At 50.9% G+C, this 19440-nt stretch overlaps 1 protein-coding gene across 1 annotated transcript in view; it reads right to left on the bottom strand.

Annotated features, from left to right (window-relative positions):
• Positions 1–15654, bottom strand: part of BCKDHB (branched chain keto acid dehydrogenase E1 subunit beta) — a 122198-nt gene extending 106544 nt beyond the window's left edge. Inside the window, exons 1-2 of the mRNA XM_009907423.2 lie at positions 15577–15654; positions 10862–10930 (exon numbers count right to left, since the gene is read on the bottom strand). Of these exons, the coding sequence (XP_009905725.1) occupies positions 10862–10930; positions 15577–15640 (133 nt within the window). The 5' untranslated portion in view covers positions 15641–15654. The remainder of the gene's footprint in view (positions 1–10861; positions 10931–15576) is intronic.
• Between the last annotated feature and the right edge of the window lie 3786 nt (positions 15655–19440).

Raw genomic sequence — 19440 nt, 5'->3', positions numbered from 1 at the left:
CAGAAGAGGAGGCTCAGGGGAGACCTTCTTGCTCTCTACAACTCCCTGAAGGGAGATTGTAGCCAGGTGGGGGTTGGTCTCTTCTCCCAGGCAACCAGCCCCAGAACAAGAGGACACAGTCTCAAGCTGTGCCAGGGGAAGTTTAGGCTTGAGGTTAGGAAGAAGTTCTACATAGAGAGAGAGATTGGCCATTGGAATGTGCTGCCCAGGGAGGTGGTGGAGTCACCATCACTGGAGGAGTTGAGGAAGAGACTGAATGGGGTGCTTGGTGCCATGGGTTAGTTGACCAGATGGTGTTGGGTGATAGGTTGGACTCAATGATCTCAAAGGTCTCTTCCAAGCTGGTTAATTCTATTCTACTTTAAAAGAAACATAAATATTACCAAGTCCCACGAGCCAGCAGTGTGCCCTTGGGGCAAGAAGGCTGAAGGCATCCTGGGGTATATTGGAAGGGCTGTGGTTATGAGGTCCAGAGAGGTTCTACTCTGTCCTTGTGAGGCTGCATCTGTGTCCAGTTCTGGGCCCCTCAGTTCAAGAAGGACCTGAGGGAACTGCCTGAAAGAGTCCAGCACAGAGCCACAAAGATCCTGAAGGGTGTGGAATATCTTCCTCAAGAGGACAGGCTGAGGGAGCTGGGGCTCTTTAGCTTGGAGGAGACTGAGGGGTGACCTCATTCATGTTGATAAAGAGGTGAAGGGCACTGTGAGGAGGATGCAGCTAGGCTCTGCTCAGTGATGTCCAATGACAAGACAAGGGGCAATGGGTGCAAGCTGGAGCATAGGAGCTTCCATGGAAATAGGAGGAAAAGCTTTTTCACTGGGAGGGTGACAGAGCCCTGGGAGGGGTTGTGCAGAGAGGTTGTGGAGCCTCCTTCAGTGGAGATACTCAAAACCCACCTGGATGCATTCCTGTGTGACCTACTCTAGGTGACGCTGCTCTGGCAGGGGGGTTGCACTGGATGAGCTTTTGAGGTCCCTTCCAACCCCTAACATTCTGTGACATCAAACAGCTTTCAAAGCAGGCACACCAGCAGACCAATAAAACAAAAGAAATTCCATTTAGCTCTGCCACAGAATGATCTGCACTCAGTGCCATGGTTCAGCTGATCAGATGGTGTTGGGCGATAGCTTGGACTCGATGATCTGGAAGGTCTTTTCCAACCTGCTTAATTCTGTGTTTTGCACATCAATATCTTACAGACTCAAACAGTGCAAAAGGATCTACTGCACTGTATCAAGGTCTCAACTTCCCCCCCACCCTCCAAGTCTTAAGAACTGGCTATTTAAGATGAAGATGGACAAAATGTACTCTTGTGTGATGATGAGTCAGGAATATATTCTCCAGATGTTACTGGGCAAAGGCATTTCCATGAATCAGAACAAAACCCAGAGCTTGCAAAACTGCTCTGGAAGAACCAGGCAAGCAAGCTGCAGAACTCTCTGCTTAAATCCACCCACAAAGAAACAAGGAGATCCAAACTTGAGGCTGCTTAGGATTGCCTCTATACACAACAAGAAGTCGTTCTGAACTCCGAACTAAACGTTCCGCTCTCAACTTGGAGCCAAGTGCAGCTGGAGAGCTGTAAGCAGTGGAGTCATAGTATCATAGTACCAGTCAGGGTTGGGAGGCACCACAAGGATCATCTAGTTCCAACCCCCCTGCCCAACCCACACTAGATCAGCCTGACCAGAGCCTCATCCAGCCTGAGCTTAAACACCTCCAGGGTTGGCACCCCAACCACCTCCCTGGACAACCCATTCCAGGGCTTCACCACTCTCATGGGGAAGAACTTCCTCCTCACCTCCAGCCTCAATCTCCCCACCTCCAGCTTCATTCCGTTCCCCCTAGTCCTATCACTACCTGAGATCCTGAGCAGTCCCTCCCCAGCCTTCTTGTAGCCCCCTTCAGACACTGGAAGGCCACAATGAGGTCACCTCGGAGCCTTCTCTTCTCCAGACTGCATCCCCCAGGGATCAGTGCTGGGGCTGCTCATGTTCAACATCTTCATCAATGATATTGATGAGGGAACAGACAGAGTCTACTCAGCAAGTTTGCTGATGATACCAAACTGAGAGGCTTGGCTGAGACACCTGAAGGCTCTGTGGCCATTCAGTGAGGCCTGGACAGACTGAGAGCTGGGCAGAGAGGAACCTAATGAGGTTCAACAAGGACAAGTGCAGAGTCCTGCCCCTGGGGAGGAAGAATAAACTGCAGCAGCACAGGCTGGGAGGTGATCTGCTGGAGAGCAGCCCCAAGGAGAAGGACCTGGGAGTCCTGGTGGAGAACAAGTTGTACATGGGACAGCAAAGTGCCCTGGGGGCCAAGAAGGCCAATGGGATCCTGGGGTGCATTCAGAGGAGTGCGTCCAGCAGAGCCAGGGAGGTTCTCCTCCCCTTCTACTCTGCCCTGAGGAGACCTCACCTGGAATAATGCATCCAGTCCTGGGCTCCCCAGTTCAAGAGGGACAGGGATCTACTTGAGAAGGCTACAAGAATGATTGAGGGCCTGGAGCACTGCCTTGTGAGGAGAGGCTGAGAGCCCTGGGGCTGTTTGGTCTGGAGAAGAGAAGACTGAGAGGGGATTTAATAAATGTTCATAAATATCTGAGGGCTGGGGATCAGGAGGGAGGGGACAGGCTCTGCTCACTTGCACCCTGGGATAGGACAAGGGGCAATGGATATAAACTACAGCACAGGAGGTTCCACCTCAGCATGAGGAAGAACTTCTTCATTGTGAAGGTCACAGAGCACTGGAGAGGCTGCCCAGGGAGGTTGTGGAGTCTCCTTCTGTGGGGACTTTCAAGCCCTGTCTGGATGTGCTCCTGTGTGACCTGTGCTGGATTCTATGGCCCTGCTCTGGCAGGGGAGTTGGGCTCAAAGATCCCCAGAGGTCCCTTCCAGCCCCTAACATCCTGTGAGCCTGAGGACAACCTTACCTTCTCACCCATGTTTTTCCCCCAAAGGCAATGAACAGACATTCCACTTCAACAGAACTTGCCTTCAGGAGCTCAGCACAGCTCAAGCTCATAAAATAATACTGTGCTCCAATAAATACTTACCACAGTTTCAGAAGGGCTACTGTGCCCTGGGCTTGGCTAGCTGCAGCCATCTCTTGACCAAACAAACAAAACCACCTCAACTCTTGTCCCAAAGTGTAAATAAATGACTCATTTACTGGGCATGAAGTGTTCCCTGACACCTCACACAGGTGTTTGCACCTTAGACACAAGGCCTGCAGATAAACAACCAGGGATTATGGGGGATCAGCCACTGGGAATAAACATCTTTGCTGTAAAACAAGCTACTGTTATCATAGAATGGTTTGGGTTGGAAGAGACCTTAAAGATCATCTAGTCCCAGTCCCCCCTGCCATAGGCAGGGACCCCTCCCACCAGCCCAGGCTGCTCAAGGCCTCATCTAACCTGGCCTTGAACACCTCAAGAGAGGGGACATCCATGACCTCCCTGGGCAACCTGTTCCAATTGGAATGGGCTGCCTGGGGAGGTGGTGGAGTCATCATCACTGGAGGTGTTTAGGAGGAGACTTGATAGGGTGCTTGGTGCCATGGTTTAGTTGATTAGATGGTGTTGGGTGATAGGTTGGACTCAATGTTCTTGAAGGTCTCTTCCAACCTGGTTTATTCTATTCTATTCTATTCTATTCTACTCTCTCACCACCCTCCCTGTAAAGACTTTCTTTCTAACACCCATTCTAAATCTCCCCTCCTCATAGAGTCATAGAATGCTAGGGGAGCTCCAGAGATTGAGCCCAACAGAAAGCTGTTAAGCAACCAGGTTTTACTCATTAAGAATCCAAGAGCCATGTACACAAGTGTGGCTAGCCCACATGCTTCAGCTGTAATACCCAGAGCCTGGAGAAATACTGATCTGTAAGAAAAACCATAAGAATACTCCTGCACAGGGACTGTATGTGGAGGGAAGCCAGGGAGTCTCCATCACTGAAGGCAGTGCCCAGGTGGCCAAGAAGGCCAATGGCATCCTGGCCTGCATCAGGAATAGTGTGGCCAGCAGGAGCAGGGAAGTCATTCTGCCCTGTGCTCAGCACTGGTTAGGCCACACCTGGAGTCCTGTGTCCAGTTCTGGGCCCCTCAGTTTAGGAAAGATGCTGAGCTGCTGGAAGGTGTCCAGAGAAGGGCAACAAAGCTGGGGAGGGGTCTGGAGCACAGCCCTGTGAGGAGAGGCTGAGGGAGCTGGGGTTGCTTAGCCTGGAGAAGAGGAGGCTCAGGGGAGACCACCTTGTTGTCTACAACTACCTGAAGGGAGGTTGTAGCCAGGCAGAGTTTGGTCTCTTCTCCCAGGCAATCAGCACCAGAACAAGAGGACACAGTCTCAAGCTGTGCCAGGGGAGGTTCAGGCTGGATGTTAGGAAGAAATTCTTCCCAGCAGGAGAGATTGGCCATTGGAATGTGCTGCCCAGGGAGGTGGTGGAGTCACCATCATTGGAGGTGTTTAGGAAGAGCCTGGATGAGGCCCTTGGTGTCATGGTTTAGTTGATTAGATGGTGTTGGGTCTCAATCTTGCAGGTCTTTTCCAACCTGGTTAATTCTGTATTCTCTTCTGTAAGAGCAAGCCCTTTGCCAGCTGATCTGTCCCAAAACATCCCCTGTGCTTCAGAGATCTAAAGTCTGTAAAGCAGGCAGAAAGCAGAGGAAAACAAATGTGGAAGTCATAAATAAAATCATTTTCTAAGCATCCAGCTGACTGTTCATGTGGCTGGGTCATCCTGCCATCAGGATGTGATTTCCCTGCTGTAGCTGTGGTTTCATGTGCTGTTCACTCATTTGCTTTTTGATGTGTTTGGAAGTTTCCCACAAGGGAAACCTTTGATTCAGTTCAAGTCCCCCACCCTCAGAGGACTCAGTTCAAGTGGTATTTCTTTCCTTGGTGTTCCTTTTCTGCTGGGATTGTTCCAGTTTGCAAGCAAGCATCCTGGGCTGATTGAACAGATCTTCATGAATGATTACAATCTGTTCCCTCTCCACTGCTCACTGTTCTTTGTTTCACATAAGGTTTAGAAGATTAAAAAACATCCAAATGATTTTCACAGAGTCACAGAAGGTTAGGGGCTGGAAGGGACCTCCAAAGCTCATCCAGTCCAACCCCCTGCCAGGGCAGCATCACCTAGAGCAGATCACACAGGAACACATCCAGATGGATCTTGAGTATCTCCAGAGAGGGAGACCCCACAACCCCCCTGGGCAGCCTGTGCCAGGGTTCCATCACTCTCACAGTGAGCAAAATTCTCCCTCATGTTCACATGGAACTTCCTGTGCCTCAGCTTCCCCCCATTCCCCTTTGTCCTCTCATTGGGCATTTCATCTACACTACTAGCTGCATCACAATAATAAAGCATGTGAAGGATCACTTCAAAAAGCAGCCTATAAACTCAAACAGAACAGGGCATTACACCCAAGAAACTTCATGTTACATGAGCACCCTTTCTGCTCTACCTGAGAAGACCTAATTTAGCTATGACAGATTAGTAAGGAGGAAAAACTTTAAGCTGTTCATTCCCTTTTTACTATTGCCTGCCTGGCTGAGTATCTCCAGCCACGTGTGCCACTCACAATTGCCTGAAAGCACAGCCAGCAGGGCAAGGGAGGCGATTCCCCACTCCGCTCCGCTCTGCTGAGACCCCACCTGGAGCACTGTGTCCAGTGCTGGAGCCCCTGTTACAGGAAGGATCTGGAGGTGCTGGAAGGTGTCCAGGGAAGGGCCATGAGGATGAGCAGAGGGCTGGAGCTGCTCTGCTGTGAGGACAGACTGAGGGAATTGGGGCTGTTCAGTCTGGAGAAGAGAAGGCACCGAGGAGACCTAATTGTGGCCTTCCAGGATCTGAAGGGGGCTACAAGAAAGCTGGGGAGGGACTTTTGAGGGTGTCAGGGAGTGATAGGACTGGGGGGAATGGAGCAAAACTAGAAGTGGGGAGATTCAGACTGGATGTTAGGAAGAAGTTGTTCCCCATGAGGGTGGTGAGAGCCTGGCACAGGTTGCCCAGGGAGGTGGTGGAAGCCTCCTGCCTGGAGGTGTTTGCAGCCAGGCTGGATGTGGCTGTGAGCAACCTGCTGTAGTGTGAGGTGTCCCTGCCCATGGCAGGGGGCTTGGAACTGGCTGAGCCTTGAGGTCCCTTCCAACCCTGACAATTCTCTGAAAGGAAAAATGATCTCAGATTGAGCTTGGTGGATCCTCCACATGGGAGTGTTGCTGAGTCTCATTTCACCAAGAGTCCACTCAGGAAAGAAGCAATTACTGGCTGCACAGCAGTACAACAGAAAGGACTCGGTGACAAAAGCATGCCACAAACCAACAGTCAACACCCCACTGCTAATAAAGGCAGCAAACTTCACTCCAGAAACATATTAGGCAGTGTTACACACAAACCTTATGAAAGGCAGTGTGTCCTAATTGACTTTGTATGAGGGAACCATAAGCAGCTGTGGGCAGTACATCCCTGGAAGCACTGGCAAACACAAAGAGCAGTAGCAGAGGCCAAACAGAACCACTAAAAGCAACCAACACAATAGCCATGACCCTTAAACCCCTCTAAATGGTGACAGAGCATTAATCCAGGCATGAGGAAACCTCTCTCCTTGTTCTCTCTGCTGTCACCCAGCGGCTCCCAAACAGCGACAACAGAACCACACCAGCAAATTCACTCCAAAAGAGCAACTGCTGCCCAAAGCATTTCTGCTGCACCTCCACAGAGGACAGCTTGGATAGCTGAGCTAATGCTTTGGGGAGTCAGTTCAGGGCTCCTGAGGGACAGGATGTGAGAACCTGGGCAGAGCACTCACTTCTGGCAGGAGACAGCACAGTGGCAGCCTCCAGAAACTGAGAGCAGCTTGGAAATAACAATTGCTATTCAAGTCCTCACACTCTGCCTGCATGACCACAGAGCTGCAAGGGAACTGAAACTGAAGAATAGAATAAACCAGGTTGGAAGAGACCTTCAAGATCATTGTGTCCAACCCATCAACCAATCCAACACCACCTAAACAACTAACCCATGGCACCAAGCACCCCATCAAGTCTCCTCCTGAACACCTCCAGTGATGGTGACTCCACCACCTCCCCAGGCAGCCCATTCCAATGGGCACTCTTTCTGTGTAGAACTTCTTCCTAACATCCAGCCTAAACCTCCCCTGGCACAGCCTGAGACTGTGTCCTCTTGTTCTGGTGCTGGCTGCCTGGGAGAAGAGACCAACCTCTGCCTGTCTACAACCTCCCTTCAGGTAGTTGTAGACAGCAAGAAGGTCACCCCTGAGCCTCCTCTTCTCCAGGCTAAGCAACCCCAGCTCCCTCAGCCTCTCCTCACAGGGCTGTGTTCCAAGCCCCTCACCAACTTTGTTGCCCTTCTCTGGACTCGTTCCAGCAAGTCAACCTCCTTCCTAAACTGAAGGGCCCAGAACTGGACCCTGCTTAGCCTGGAGAGGAGGACACTCAGGGGAGACCTTATTGCTCTCTACAATTACCTGAAGGGAGGTTGTAGCCAGGTGGGGGTTGGTCTCTTCTCCCAGGCAAGCAGCACCAGAACAAGAGGACACAGTCTCAGGCTGTGCCAGGGGAGGTTTAGGTTGGATGTTAGGAAGAAGTTCTACACAGAGAGAGTGATTGGCCATTGGAATGTGCTGCCCAGGGAGGTGGTGGAGTCACCATCCCTGGAGGTGTTCAGGAGGAGACTTGATGGGGTGCTTGGTGCCATGGGTTAGTTGTTTAGGTGGTGTTGGATTGGGTGATGGGTTGGACACAATGATCTTGAAGGTCTCTTCCAACCTGGTTTATTCTATTCTATTCTTACCCTACACTGAGGCTTAAGTGGCTTTTCTGGCAAACAGTTTAGGTGTGATGAGCAATTTATTCTGAGAGTAAATTTCTCCTCTATCTCCCCAGAGAGAGTTCAGTAACAGGCTGGAGAGCAACCAACATCTCTACAGTACAACACTGAGTATTACTATAGTAAACTCTCCCTATGCTAATATTAAGTCATACTTAGACCCTGACCTCTATAAAAGTGCTTAAAAAGGAACTATCAGTTTGTACCAAAATTAATCATGAGAGCTATTGGCAGGCACAGGCTGCCACCTAGTGATTATCTGCAAGAAAACAACACTACCAAGGGGAAAAACAAAAATAAAACAAGAAAAATACAGAATCACAGAGTGCTAGGGGCTGGAAGAGATCTCCAAAGATCCTCCAGTCCAAACCCCCTGCCAGAGCAGCATCACCTAGAACAGATCACACAGGAACACATCCAGGTGGGGTTTGAATATCTCCAGAGAGGGAGACTCCACAACCCCCCTGGGCAGCCTCTTCCAGTGCTCTGTCACGCTCACAGGGAAAAAAAAATTCTTCCTCCTGTTTCCATGGAGCTTCCTATGCCTCAGCTTCCACCACTGCCCCTTGTGCTGGCATTGGGCATCCCCCAGCAGAGCCTGGCTCCAGCCTCTGGGCACTCACCCTGCACAACTTTATCAACAGCAATGAGGTCACCTCTCAGGCTCCTCCTCTCCAAGCTCCAGAGCCCTCAGCTCCCTCAGGCTCTCCTCATAAGGATGATGTGTTTTTTTTCCTTTACTACTTCTTAGTGGGGGAGGGAAAGCTGGGCCTTTCCTTTCAACCCACCACACACTCCCTTCATCATTTTTGTGGCTCTGTGCTGGACTCTTTCAAGCAGTTCCCTGAGGCCCCTTTTGAACTGAAGGGTCCAGAACTGGACACAATATCCCAGAAGCAGCCTCACCAGGACAGAGTAGAGGGGAAGAACCTCTCTAGACCCACTAACCATAGCCCTTCTAATCCACTCCAGATTGGCAGGGGCCTTCTTGGCCACAAGAGCACATTGCTGCCTCAAGATATGAAGAATGTTATCTATTCTTACTATCACCAAACAAACAACAAAACCCAAACAACAACAATAAACCCACAACCAAATCAAAACCAGAAACTTCCTTCTTCAAGGAGAGAGGGGGTTGGGAGGGGGGGGGAATCCTCATTCCATCATATTTTACATCAGCACATGTGAATGTTAAATGCTGAAGAGGAATGGAGCCAGAAGAATCAAAGCATTGTCAGGGTTGGAAGGGACCTCAAGGATCAGTCAGTTCCAACCCCCCTGCCATGGGCAGGGACACCTCACACTACAGCAGGTTGCTCACAGCCACATCCAGCCTGGCCTTAAAAGCTTCCAGGAGTGAGGATTTCACCACCTGCCTGGGCAACCTGAGCAATCACTAGGTGTACATAACCTTCCCTGCAGAGGTAAGGTCCATGAGGTTCCTTGACTCTATCTGGAATGCTCTATTCTTTTACATGGACTCTGGCCCCTGCATAAAACAAGCACTGCAGCCAGAAATGATTTAACCTAAGGTAACTCTGATGGACAGCCACCCTCCTCTCAAAATTGTAGATTCCCTCACTGTGGAGGTTTTCAGTCTTTCCTGGTTCTCCTCAGCATTGTAACTGTATGTGCAGGACATCCTCTAGTCCATCTCTGCCATTCCCTCTTCAGCCACTGCCTGTTTGCTGCACGATTTCACTACCAGTGATCAAAGAAGCCAAGTCACCTGTGTCATGCTTTCTCTGTTCCAAAGTTGTATGGTCAATATGTGAATGACTCCTACATTCACTTAATCTTCAGGCTTCTCTTTCTGTCTAAACTTGTATTTCAGAGGTTGCTTTCATTCAGAAAGCCAACCACATCCTGAGCTGCAGCAAGAGAATCATAGCCAGCAGGTAAAAGGAGGTGATTCTCCCCCTCTACTCCACTCTGCTGAGACCCCACCTGGAGTACTGTGCCCAGTTCTGGAGCCCCTATCACTGGAAGGGTCTGGATGTGCTGGAACATGTCCAGAGAAGGGCCATGAGGATGAGCAGAGGGCTGGAGCTGCTCTCCTATGAGGACAGACTGAGGGAACTGGGGCTGTTCAGTCTGGAGAAGAGAAGGCTCCAGGAGACCTTGTTGTGGCCTTCCAGTATCTGAAGGGGGCTCCAAGAAAGCTGGGGAGGGACTTTTGAGGGTGTCAGGGAGTGATAGGACTGGGGGGGATGGAACAAAACTAGAAGTGGGTAGATTCAGGTTGTATGTTAGAAAGAAGATTTTCACCATGAAGGTGGTGAGAGACTGGCACAGGTTGCCCAGGGAGGTGGTGGAGCTGCCACCCCTGAAGGTCTTTAAGAAAAGCTTGGATGTGGCACTTAGTGACATGGTTTAGTCACTGTGGTGGTGTTAGCTCATAGGCTGGACTTGATGATCTCAGAGATCTTTCCCAGCCTCAATAATTCTGTGATTGGAAGCAGCTATATCAATGAAGGTAGTTGAAGAAATAGCAGACTCTTGAAATCACAGAAAACAACCTGCTGGAAGAGACCTCCAAGACCATCCAGCCCAACCCAACCCTCAACCCATTTTAGGGTCAATCCTGAACCATGTCCACACACTGCTTAAACACCTCCAGGGACAGTGACTGCACCACTGCCCTGAGCAGACCATTCCAATGTTTGAGAGCCTCCTCTGTGAAGAAGTATTTCCTAGCATCCAGCCTGAACCTCCCCTGGTGCAGCTTGAAATTGTTTCCTCTAGTCCTGTTGCTTGTCACCAAGGAGAAGAGGCTGCCCCCTCCTTGCTCCATCCTCCCTTCAGGTCATGTCAGCAAGTTTTGAAAGCTTACATAAATGGTAATAAGATCACAGCTCTTCCTGTTTCCAAGGCCAGGAAGGAAAAGAGAAATCCACTGACAAGGCTTTTCCTGCACATGTTCTTATCCTCTCCCACAAGCCACAGATGGCTACAACAGAAAAGAGATGGTAACATGAAAAAGGTGTCAGATTGAAGAGTTACCTTACCATACTTGTCTCTCAAGCCAACTGTACACCTGAAGACTCCACCAAAGGCCACATCTTCACCAAATATCACTGAAAAACAACAGCAGAGGAGGTTAATGTTACTGCAATGCACATGATTCAAAAGCCAAGACACTGACACAGGTAGCAGCACCTAACATTTCAGTTTACTTCAGGATTTATCTAGAACTAAGCATTTCTCACACACAGACTAATTAAATAATCACAGAATGTTAGGGGCCAGAAGGGACCCCCAAAGGTCATCCAGTCCAATCCCCCCTGCCAGAGCAGCATCACCTGGAGCAGGTCACACAGGAACACATCCAGGTGGGGTTTGAATATCTCCAGAGAAGGAGACTCCACAACCCCCCTGGGCAGCCTGCTCCAGGGCTCTGTCACCCTCACAGGGAAATAATTCTTCCTCCTGTTTCCATGGAACTTCCTCTGCCTCAGCTTCCACCACTGCCCCTTGTGCTGGCATTGGGCATCCCCCAGCAGAGCCTGGCTCCAGCCTCTGAGCACTCCCCCTGCACATCTTTAACAACATGAATGAAGCTACCTCTCACTGTCCTCCTCTCCAAGCTAGAGAGCCCTCAGCTCCTCAGTCTCTCCTCCTAAGGAAGATGTTCCACTTCATCATTTTTGTGGCTCTGTGCTGGACTCTTTCAAGCAGTTCCCTGAGGTCCTTCTTTATAAACAATAATGAGGCCACCCCTTAAAAACCCTTTAGTAGGAACCAAAGCTAATGAGGAATCAGTACAGCAGCAGAGCTTTGTCTCAGAAGAGAAGTCCTGAAACTGAGTCAGCTGTGCTTTCACCTTTATTCTTCTGCAGAACTCTGTAATATCACAATATCTAAACCTAAATGAATACAACTAATTCCAAGAGTCACTGAAGAGTTACAGCATGGCCTAGCTTGGAAGTGACCTTAGAGATCACCTACTCCAACCTTCCTGCCATGGGCTGGGATGCCTCTCAACTAGACTCAGCCCCTCAGGCCTCATCCAACCTGGCCTTCAACAGCCCTGAAGGAGGCAACCACTCTGAATTAAATGGGGACAGGCAGGAGGGGGACAGGCAGGAGGGGGACAGGCAGGAGGGGGACAGGCAGGAGGGGGACAGGCAGGAGGGGGACAGGCAGGAGGGGGACAGGCAGGAGGGGGACAGGCAGGATAAAGTAAAAAGAAAATAAGACTAAAAATAAACTAAAAATGCATTTAATGCTGGTCTCAGCACACTTGCATGGATTTACTCATTCCCTTCAGCCACTGAAAATATTTTCCTGCACAGATTCTAACTCTCATCAACAGAAATATGAGGATTTCCACCCTTCAAAAAACCAGCCCTACAGTGGGAGCCCAGTGGATGTAGTCTGCCTTGAACTTAGCAAGGGTTTTGCCACTGTCTCCCATAACATCCTTGGGAGTTCAGAGGCTTGTCAGTGGCCAGTGGTGCTCCCCAGGGATCAGTACTGGGCTCAGTTTTCATCAATATCTTTATCAACCACCTGGCTGAGGGGATTGAGAGGACCCTCAGCAAGTTTCTGATGATACAGCACTGGGTGGTGGCTGACACCTGCCAGGCTCTGCTGGCATCCAACCAGAGCTGGACAGGCTGGGAGCTCATGGAGTTCAATAAGGACAAGTGCAGGGTCCTGCATGGGGGGAGTGATAACAACAGGCACCAGGACAGGTTAGGAGCTGTGCTGCTGGAAAGCACCTCCACGGGAAAAGACCTTGGAGTGCTGGTGGGCAGCAAGCTCTGCATGGGACAGCAATGTGCCCTGGTGGCCAAGAGAGCCAATGGCATCCTAGGGTGCAGCAAGAAGAGTGTGGCCAGCAGGGCTGGGGAGGTTCTGCTCCCCCTCTGCTCTGCCCTGCTGGCACCACAGCTGCAATCCTGTGTCCAGCTTTGGGCTCCCCAGTTCAAGAGAGACAGAGACCTGCTGGAGAGAATCCAATGGAGAGTCACAAGGATGCTTAGGGGACTTGAGCATCTCCCCTGGGAAGAGAGACTGAGAGCCCTGGGGCTGCTTAGTCTGGAGAAGAGAAGACAGAGGGATCTGATCAATGTCTCTCAATATCTGAGGGGTGGCTGTCAAGTGAAGGGGGCCAAGCTCTTTTGGGTGCTGCACAGCAATAAGACAAGGAGCAACAGGTACAAACTTGAACATAGAAGATTTCAGCTCAGCATGAGGAGAAACTTCTTTCCAGGGAGGGTGACAGAGCCCTGGAGCAGGCTGCCCAGAGAGGTTGTGGAGTCTCCTTCTCTGGAGCCTTTCCAACCCCACCTGGATGCATTCCTGTGCAGCCTCCCCTGGGTGATGCTGCTTTGGCACGGGGGTTGGACTGGATGATCTCTGGAGGTCCCTTCCCATCTCTAATGTACTCTGGTACTGTAAGCTCAGGAGGTGTGGGATAAAGGAACAGACAGTGACATGGATTAGGAACTGGTTACACAAGACTTGAAGATCTCCAGAGGTCCCCTCTAACCCCTCATATCCTGTGATGCTTTGACTTAAAAGGCTGAAGATTATAAAAGAGTTGAGGTTCTTGCCAGGCTAAGATCCTCCTTACTTTTCTAGGGCTGATTCTGTAAGTACCAGAATGTCCTTGGCATGAATGGACTGTGTGTTTAATTCAAGAAAGGGGATTGTAACAGTGCTCCAGATTGAGAGGGAATGTTTAGAGGCATGGTGATGGACAGACAACAGGGATCTCATCCTAACAGATTAGGCAGTTAGTCAGACTTCAAGGTCAAGAAGTGGATCAAGCAGTGCCAAAACAAGTCACTAACACACTAAAAAGGAAACCCAGATGGCATAAGACACTACAGCTTTTGCAGCTGTGCTCAGGACACTAAGCATCTTTCAGATGTCTGGCCATCCTCAGACCTTTGTTATGGCAACAGGAACAACAGACTTCCTGGGATGTGTAACAACTGCAAGTGGAGTAAATGGTTTTGTGGCAGAGAGTTGGGGACAGCCCTTTTAAAGTAAGCTATGATGATGAATTAGCCTCCTCAGAGCTACAGGTTATCCAGACTGCAAAAAGCCTTTGCAAAAACTTACCCTGCCTATCCACAGCCATGAACAGGAAGCAGGAAGGGAATTCTGGAGGACAGGGGAGGAGAGAAGGGAGAATGGCTGGAGCTGGGGCTGTTCAGTCTGGAGAAGAGAAGGCTCTGAGGAGACCTAATTCATGGAAGGTGGGGAGATTCAGGCTGGAGGTGAGGAGGAAGTTCTTCCCCATGAGAGTGGTGAAGCCCTGGAATGGGTTGTCCAGGGAGGTGGTTGAGGCCCCATCCCTGGAGGTGTTTAAGCCCAGGCTGGATGAGGCTCTGGCCAGGCTGATCTAGTGTGGGGTGTCCCTGCCCATGGCAGGGGGGTTGGAACTAGATGATCCTTGTGGTCCCTTCCAACCCTGACTGATACTGTAATAACTGTGGCCTTCCAGTATCTGAAGGGGACTACAGGAAAGCTGGGGAGGGACTTTTGAGGGTGTCAGGGAGTGATAGGACTGGGGGGAATGCAGCAAAACTAGAAATGGGACATCAGATTGAAAACATCAGATTGGATGCTAGGAAGAAGCTCTTCTCCACAAGGGTGGTGAGAGCCTGGCACAGGTTGCCCAGGGAGGTGGTGGAAGCCTCATCCCTGGAGGTTTTGAAGGCCAGGCTGGATGTGGCTGTGAGCAACCTGCTGTAGTGTGAGGTGTCCCTGCCCATGGCAGGGGGGTTGGAATTGGCTGATCCTTGAGGTCCCTTCCAATCCTGACAATTCTATGGTTCTGTGATTTTTAATCTCTAAAAATTATCACTTTGTGAGCACAGAGAGCTGAAGGAATGAAAAGCTAAGGTTTGCATATTTAAAACTGCCCTTACTTACTGCTAGGACTCAAGCTACCCTTAAGTACAGCTCACATCAGTAATACCAGCAGCATGTTCTCAGGCTCACAGGATGTTAGGGGTTGGAAGGGAGCTTCAAAGATCATCAAGTCCAACCCCTGCCAGAGCAGGATCAGAGAATCCAGCACAGGTCACACAGGAACACATCCAGATGGGTCTTGAAAGTCTCCAGAGAAGGAGACTCCACAACCCCTCTGGGCAGCCTGTTCCAGTGCTCTGTGACCCTCACAGTGAAGAAGTTCCTCCTCATGCTGAGTTGGAACCTCCTGTGCTGTTCACATCCATTGCCCATTGTCCTATCCCAGGGAGCAAGTGAGCAGAGCCTGTCCCCTCCCTCCTGACCCCCAGCCCTCAGATATTGATAACCATTGATCAAATCCCCTCTCAGCAAAGTGTTCTCCTGGCCCAACTTTCCAGCAAAATACACTCAGCTAATACAGAAGAGCAACTCTTAGAGATTATAATCCATTAATAAACCATTAGTACAAAACATAACAATATAATCCATTAATAACAATATAATCCATTAATAACAATATAATCCAACACATAATTATATATCATCCATTACAAATAATGGATTCTATAGCATCCATATATATTATATATCATATTATAATCCAGTATCATAATATAATCCATTAATAAACCATGAACACAACACATTTTTAAGCCTTGTTAGGGACCAAAGTGTAGCAATGACTTGAGGCCACTCCAAAGGCTACCAGAAACACATTTAATCATGGACACAAATGGGCAAAGCAAAAAGCAATTCACACCAAGCCAAAGCCACTAACAGAAGTACATCATACCTGCAGTTGGGTCTTTGGCTAAAGCATTGTCCAAGGCACTTGTTATGGATTGGAAGAGATTCATCTTCTGTGTTGGCCCTGTGCAAGAGAGAGGCCTTAGCCACTATGTTTGCTTCGAAACACAAAGCACCTTTGGAAACATTGGTGCAAAACATGACTACAAACTTCCTTATCAGCCCTATACATGACCCCTGTTCAGAGTACCCAAGACCCACTTGCTGCATAAACTGAAATGATGGGATAGATGGGACTGGTTTCAGCTTTACAGAATACAGGATTAACCAGGTTGGAAAAGAACTTTGAGATCATCGAGTCCAACCAATCACCCAACACCATCTAATCAACTCAACCATGGCACCAAGTGCCTCAGCCAGGCTCTTCCTAAACACCTCCAGGGATGGGGACTCCACCACCTCCCTGGTCAGCACATTCCAATGGCCAATCTCTCTTGCTGGGAAGAACTTCTTCTTAACCCCCAGACTATGCCTCCCGTGGTGCAGCTTGAGACTGTGTCCTCTTGTTCTGCTGCTGGTTGCCTGGGAGAAGAGACCAACCCCCACCTGGCTACCACCTCCCTTCAGGGAGTTGTAGAGAGCAATAAGGTCTCCCCTGAGCCTCCTCTTCTCCAGGTTAAACAACCCCAGCTCCCTCAGCCTCCCACATGCCACTGAAAAAACAGGGATGGATGCAAGCTCTTAAGTGACTGCTAGAAGCTTCAACACTAAAACAGAATAGGGGCAGGACAAGGGTTTGCAGGTCCGAGAGAATGGATAGGCCTACGGCAACTCTTGCACCGGCTGCCCATACAGTACTTCATCAAGAACCAGGCCACTGAGGGGAAGCAACCCGCGGGGGGCTTTGCCAGCCTCAGCCTCACGGAAAACACAGGGGTGGAAGCGCCGCGGACACAGTGGGGGGCACCAGACCCAGGCAGAGACCACTGCCGACCGAGCCCCAGCTGCTGAGGCTGGCCGAAGGCGGGGCAGGGCGACCCGAGGGGGTGGAGGACGGAAGAGCCCACCCTTCTCCCTCCCTCCGCACCGCCCCAACGGGGGCGGGGGCCTCGGCTGCAGAAGGCGGCGGCGAGGCGGAGCAAATCCCACCCAGCAGCAAAGCGAAACTGAGCCCGGCCCGGCCTGCTCTTACCGTACTCGGTGGGTGCCGGGTCTGGATGGAAGGCGAAGTGTGCGGCGGCCCGGCGTGGCGCGGCCGGCAGCGGGGACAGGCGGCTCCAGAGCCTCCCGCAGCGCCGCGCAGCCAGCCCGGGGGCCAGCGCCCCGCGCAGCGACAGCGACAGCCCCAGCGCCGCCATCGCCGCCGCTGTCAGGGGCCGCAGCTGCTGCCAGGGGCCGCCGCCGCCGCGCGTTCTAAAGAGGCGGGGTCCCGGGCGGGCTTCCTGACTGGCCGGCGGCGCCTGGAGGGTCGACCAATCACAAAGCGTCGCGCGGTGGGTGGGGAGGAAAGGCCTACTGCTCGTGCGCGGAAGTCACGCTGGGGTAGGCGGAGCGGGCGGCGGGGCGCGGGGGTTACGTGCTCGCCGCGCGGGTTACGTGCTCGCCGCGCGGGGGCGGCACGTAGGCGCCGCTGGGACCTCGGGAGGCTGCGGTGGGACTCAGAGAACCACAGAGACAAGCAGGGTGGAAGAGACCTGGACTGGAGGATCTTCTGGGGTCCCTTGCAGCCCCTAACATTCTGTGATTCTGTCAAACATTCTGTGCGTTCTGAGCCATTCAGTAGTCAAAGACTGCTGTCTCTGCAAAAGCTTGATAAAAGAGGAGCTAAGAAACAAGCGTGCTTGTGAAAGGGATTGTGTGCAGTGAGGCTGTCCGGGCTCCTAGATGGACAGGCTGCTGGGGGCAGGTAGAACACATCGAATAAACCAGGTTGGAAGAGATCATTGCGTCCAACCCATCAACCACTCCAACCTACCTAATCAACTGACCCATGGCACCAAGCACCCCAGCAGTATGCAGAGCAAGAGGTGTGCCCATCTTACTTTGCCTCTGGAGTCAGCAGCGCACTTGGCCCCTGGCTTGGATTCCATATGACGTGCTCAAGGAATCACAGAATCAGCCAGGCTGGAAGAGACCTCCAAGATCATCAAGTCCAACCAATCACCCAACCCAATCAAATCAACTGAACCATGGCACCGAGTGCCTCATCCAGGCTCTTCTTAAAACACCTCCAGGGATGTCAACCTCGCCACCTCCCTGGGCAGCTCATTCCAATGGCCAATCTGTCATTCTATGAAGAACTTCTTTCTAAGATCAAGCCTAAACCTTCCCTGGCACAGCTTCAGACTGTCCTCTTGTTCTGGTGCTGGTTGCCTGGGAGAACAGACCAACCCCCACCTGGATACAACCTCCCTTCAGGTAGTTGTAGAGAGCAAGAAGGTCTCCCCTGAGCCTCCTCTTCTCCAGGCTAAGCAACCCCAGCTCCCTCAGCCTCTCCTCATAGGTTTTGTGTTCCAGACCTCTCCCCAGCTTTGTTGCCCTTCTCTGGACACACCTCTGGGCTCAGGGCGGCCTGTGGCTCTGTGCCCTGCCTGGGTTAGTGAGTGCTGGGCCACTGACCTGGAGCAGCTGATAACAGTGTGCCCTGCACAGCATGCATCAAACTGGGCTCCACCTCTTCAGCACAACCATGGCTGAAATAGGAGTTTTCTTCCACTGAGGTTTTCCTGTCGCCATCCTGGCACTGAGACACACTGACCAGCTGTCTGAAATCCTCCAATCCTACCCCAGCAGGTGGCTCTGAAGGCTAGAAAGACCTGCAGATGTCAGTTCTTCCCTGTGTATCAATCTCCCTTTCAACTGGACATTCATCTTCTGAGTCTTCTTTTTAATTACTGTGCTTTTCACAGAATCCCAGAAACATTCAGGTTGGAAAAGACCCTCAGGAGCACCAAGTCCAGCCCAGAACCCTACTCTACAGGGGTCACCCCTAAACTATATCCACATGCACCTCAGCCAAACCACCTTGAAACACAGCCAGGCTTGGGGACTCAACCACCTCCCTGGGCAGCACATTCCAAGGCCTGACCACTCTTGCCATCAAAAAATGTTTCCTGATGTCCAGTCTAAACCTACCCAGTGGCAGCTTGAGGCCATTCCCTCTTGTTCTGTCACTAATTCCCTGTGAGAAGAGACCAGCAGCAGCCTCTCCACAACCTCCTTTCAGGTAGTTGTAGACAACAATGAGATCTTCTCTCAGCCTCCTCTGTTTCACACTAACCATCCCCAGCTCCTTCAGTTGCTCTTCATCAGATTTCTTCTCCAGGCCCTTCACAGCTTCCTTGCCCTCCTCTGCCCTGGCTCCAGCACCTCCACATCTCTGTTGCATTGAGGTGCCCAAAACTGGACACAGTACACGAGGTGTGGCCTCACCAGAGCTGAGTACCAGAGGGCAACCACTGATGGAGTAATAACTATGTCCACACAGCTCCTGACATATGTTATGATCATCCATCAACTTCAGTTATGTTCTGAAGACAGCTTTCTTGTTTGAAAGTTGTTCAGCCACTGAGGGCCACTTCTGTTAGATCTACACACCAGACTTCTGAGAGCTGAAATCAGCCACATTCCCCATCTGCATTTCACTCATTATGTTCAACCTTAGTGCTGTTGACAACCATCTAAAAACTCTGGCAGTCATCACTGTTCCTTCTGAATAAATATGCAGAGCAATTAATGAAGAGCTGATGATGACTGCAGACCCCACTGACACAGTCCAGATTATGCCAGCATTAACCAGATGTAACTGAGTACAGGTTAGGAGGTGATCTGCTAAAGAGCAGCACTGTGTAGAAAGACCTTGGAGTGCCGGTGGACAGCAGCCTCTGCATGGGACAGCAATGTGCACTGG

Source organism: Dryobates pubescens, chromosome 6 (assembly GCF_014839835.1).
Source record: "Dryobates pubescens isolate bDryPub1 chromosome 6, bDryPub1.pri, whole genome shotgun sequence".
NCBI lineage: Eukaryota > Metazoa > Chordata > Aves > Piciformes > Picidae > Dryobates > Dryobates pubescens.
Note: the sequence above shows the minus strand (reverse complement) of the source record. Positions and strands in the feature narration are given on the sequence as shown.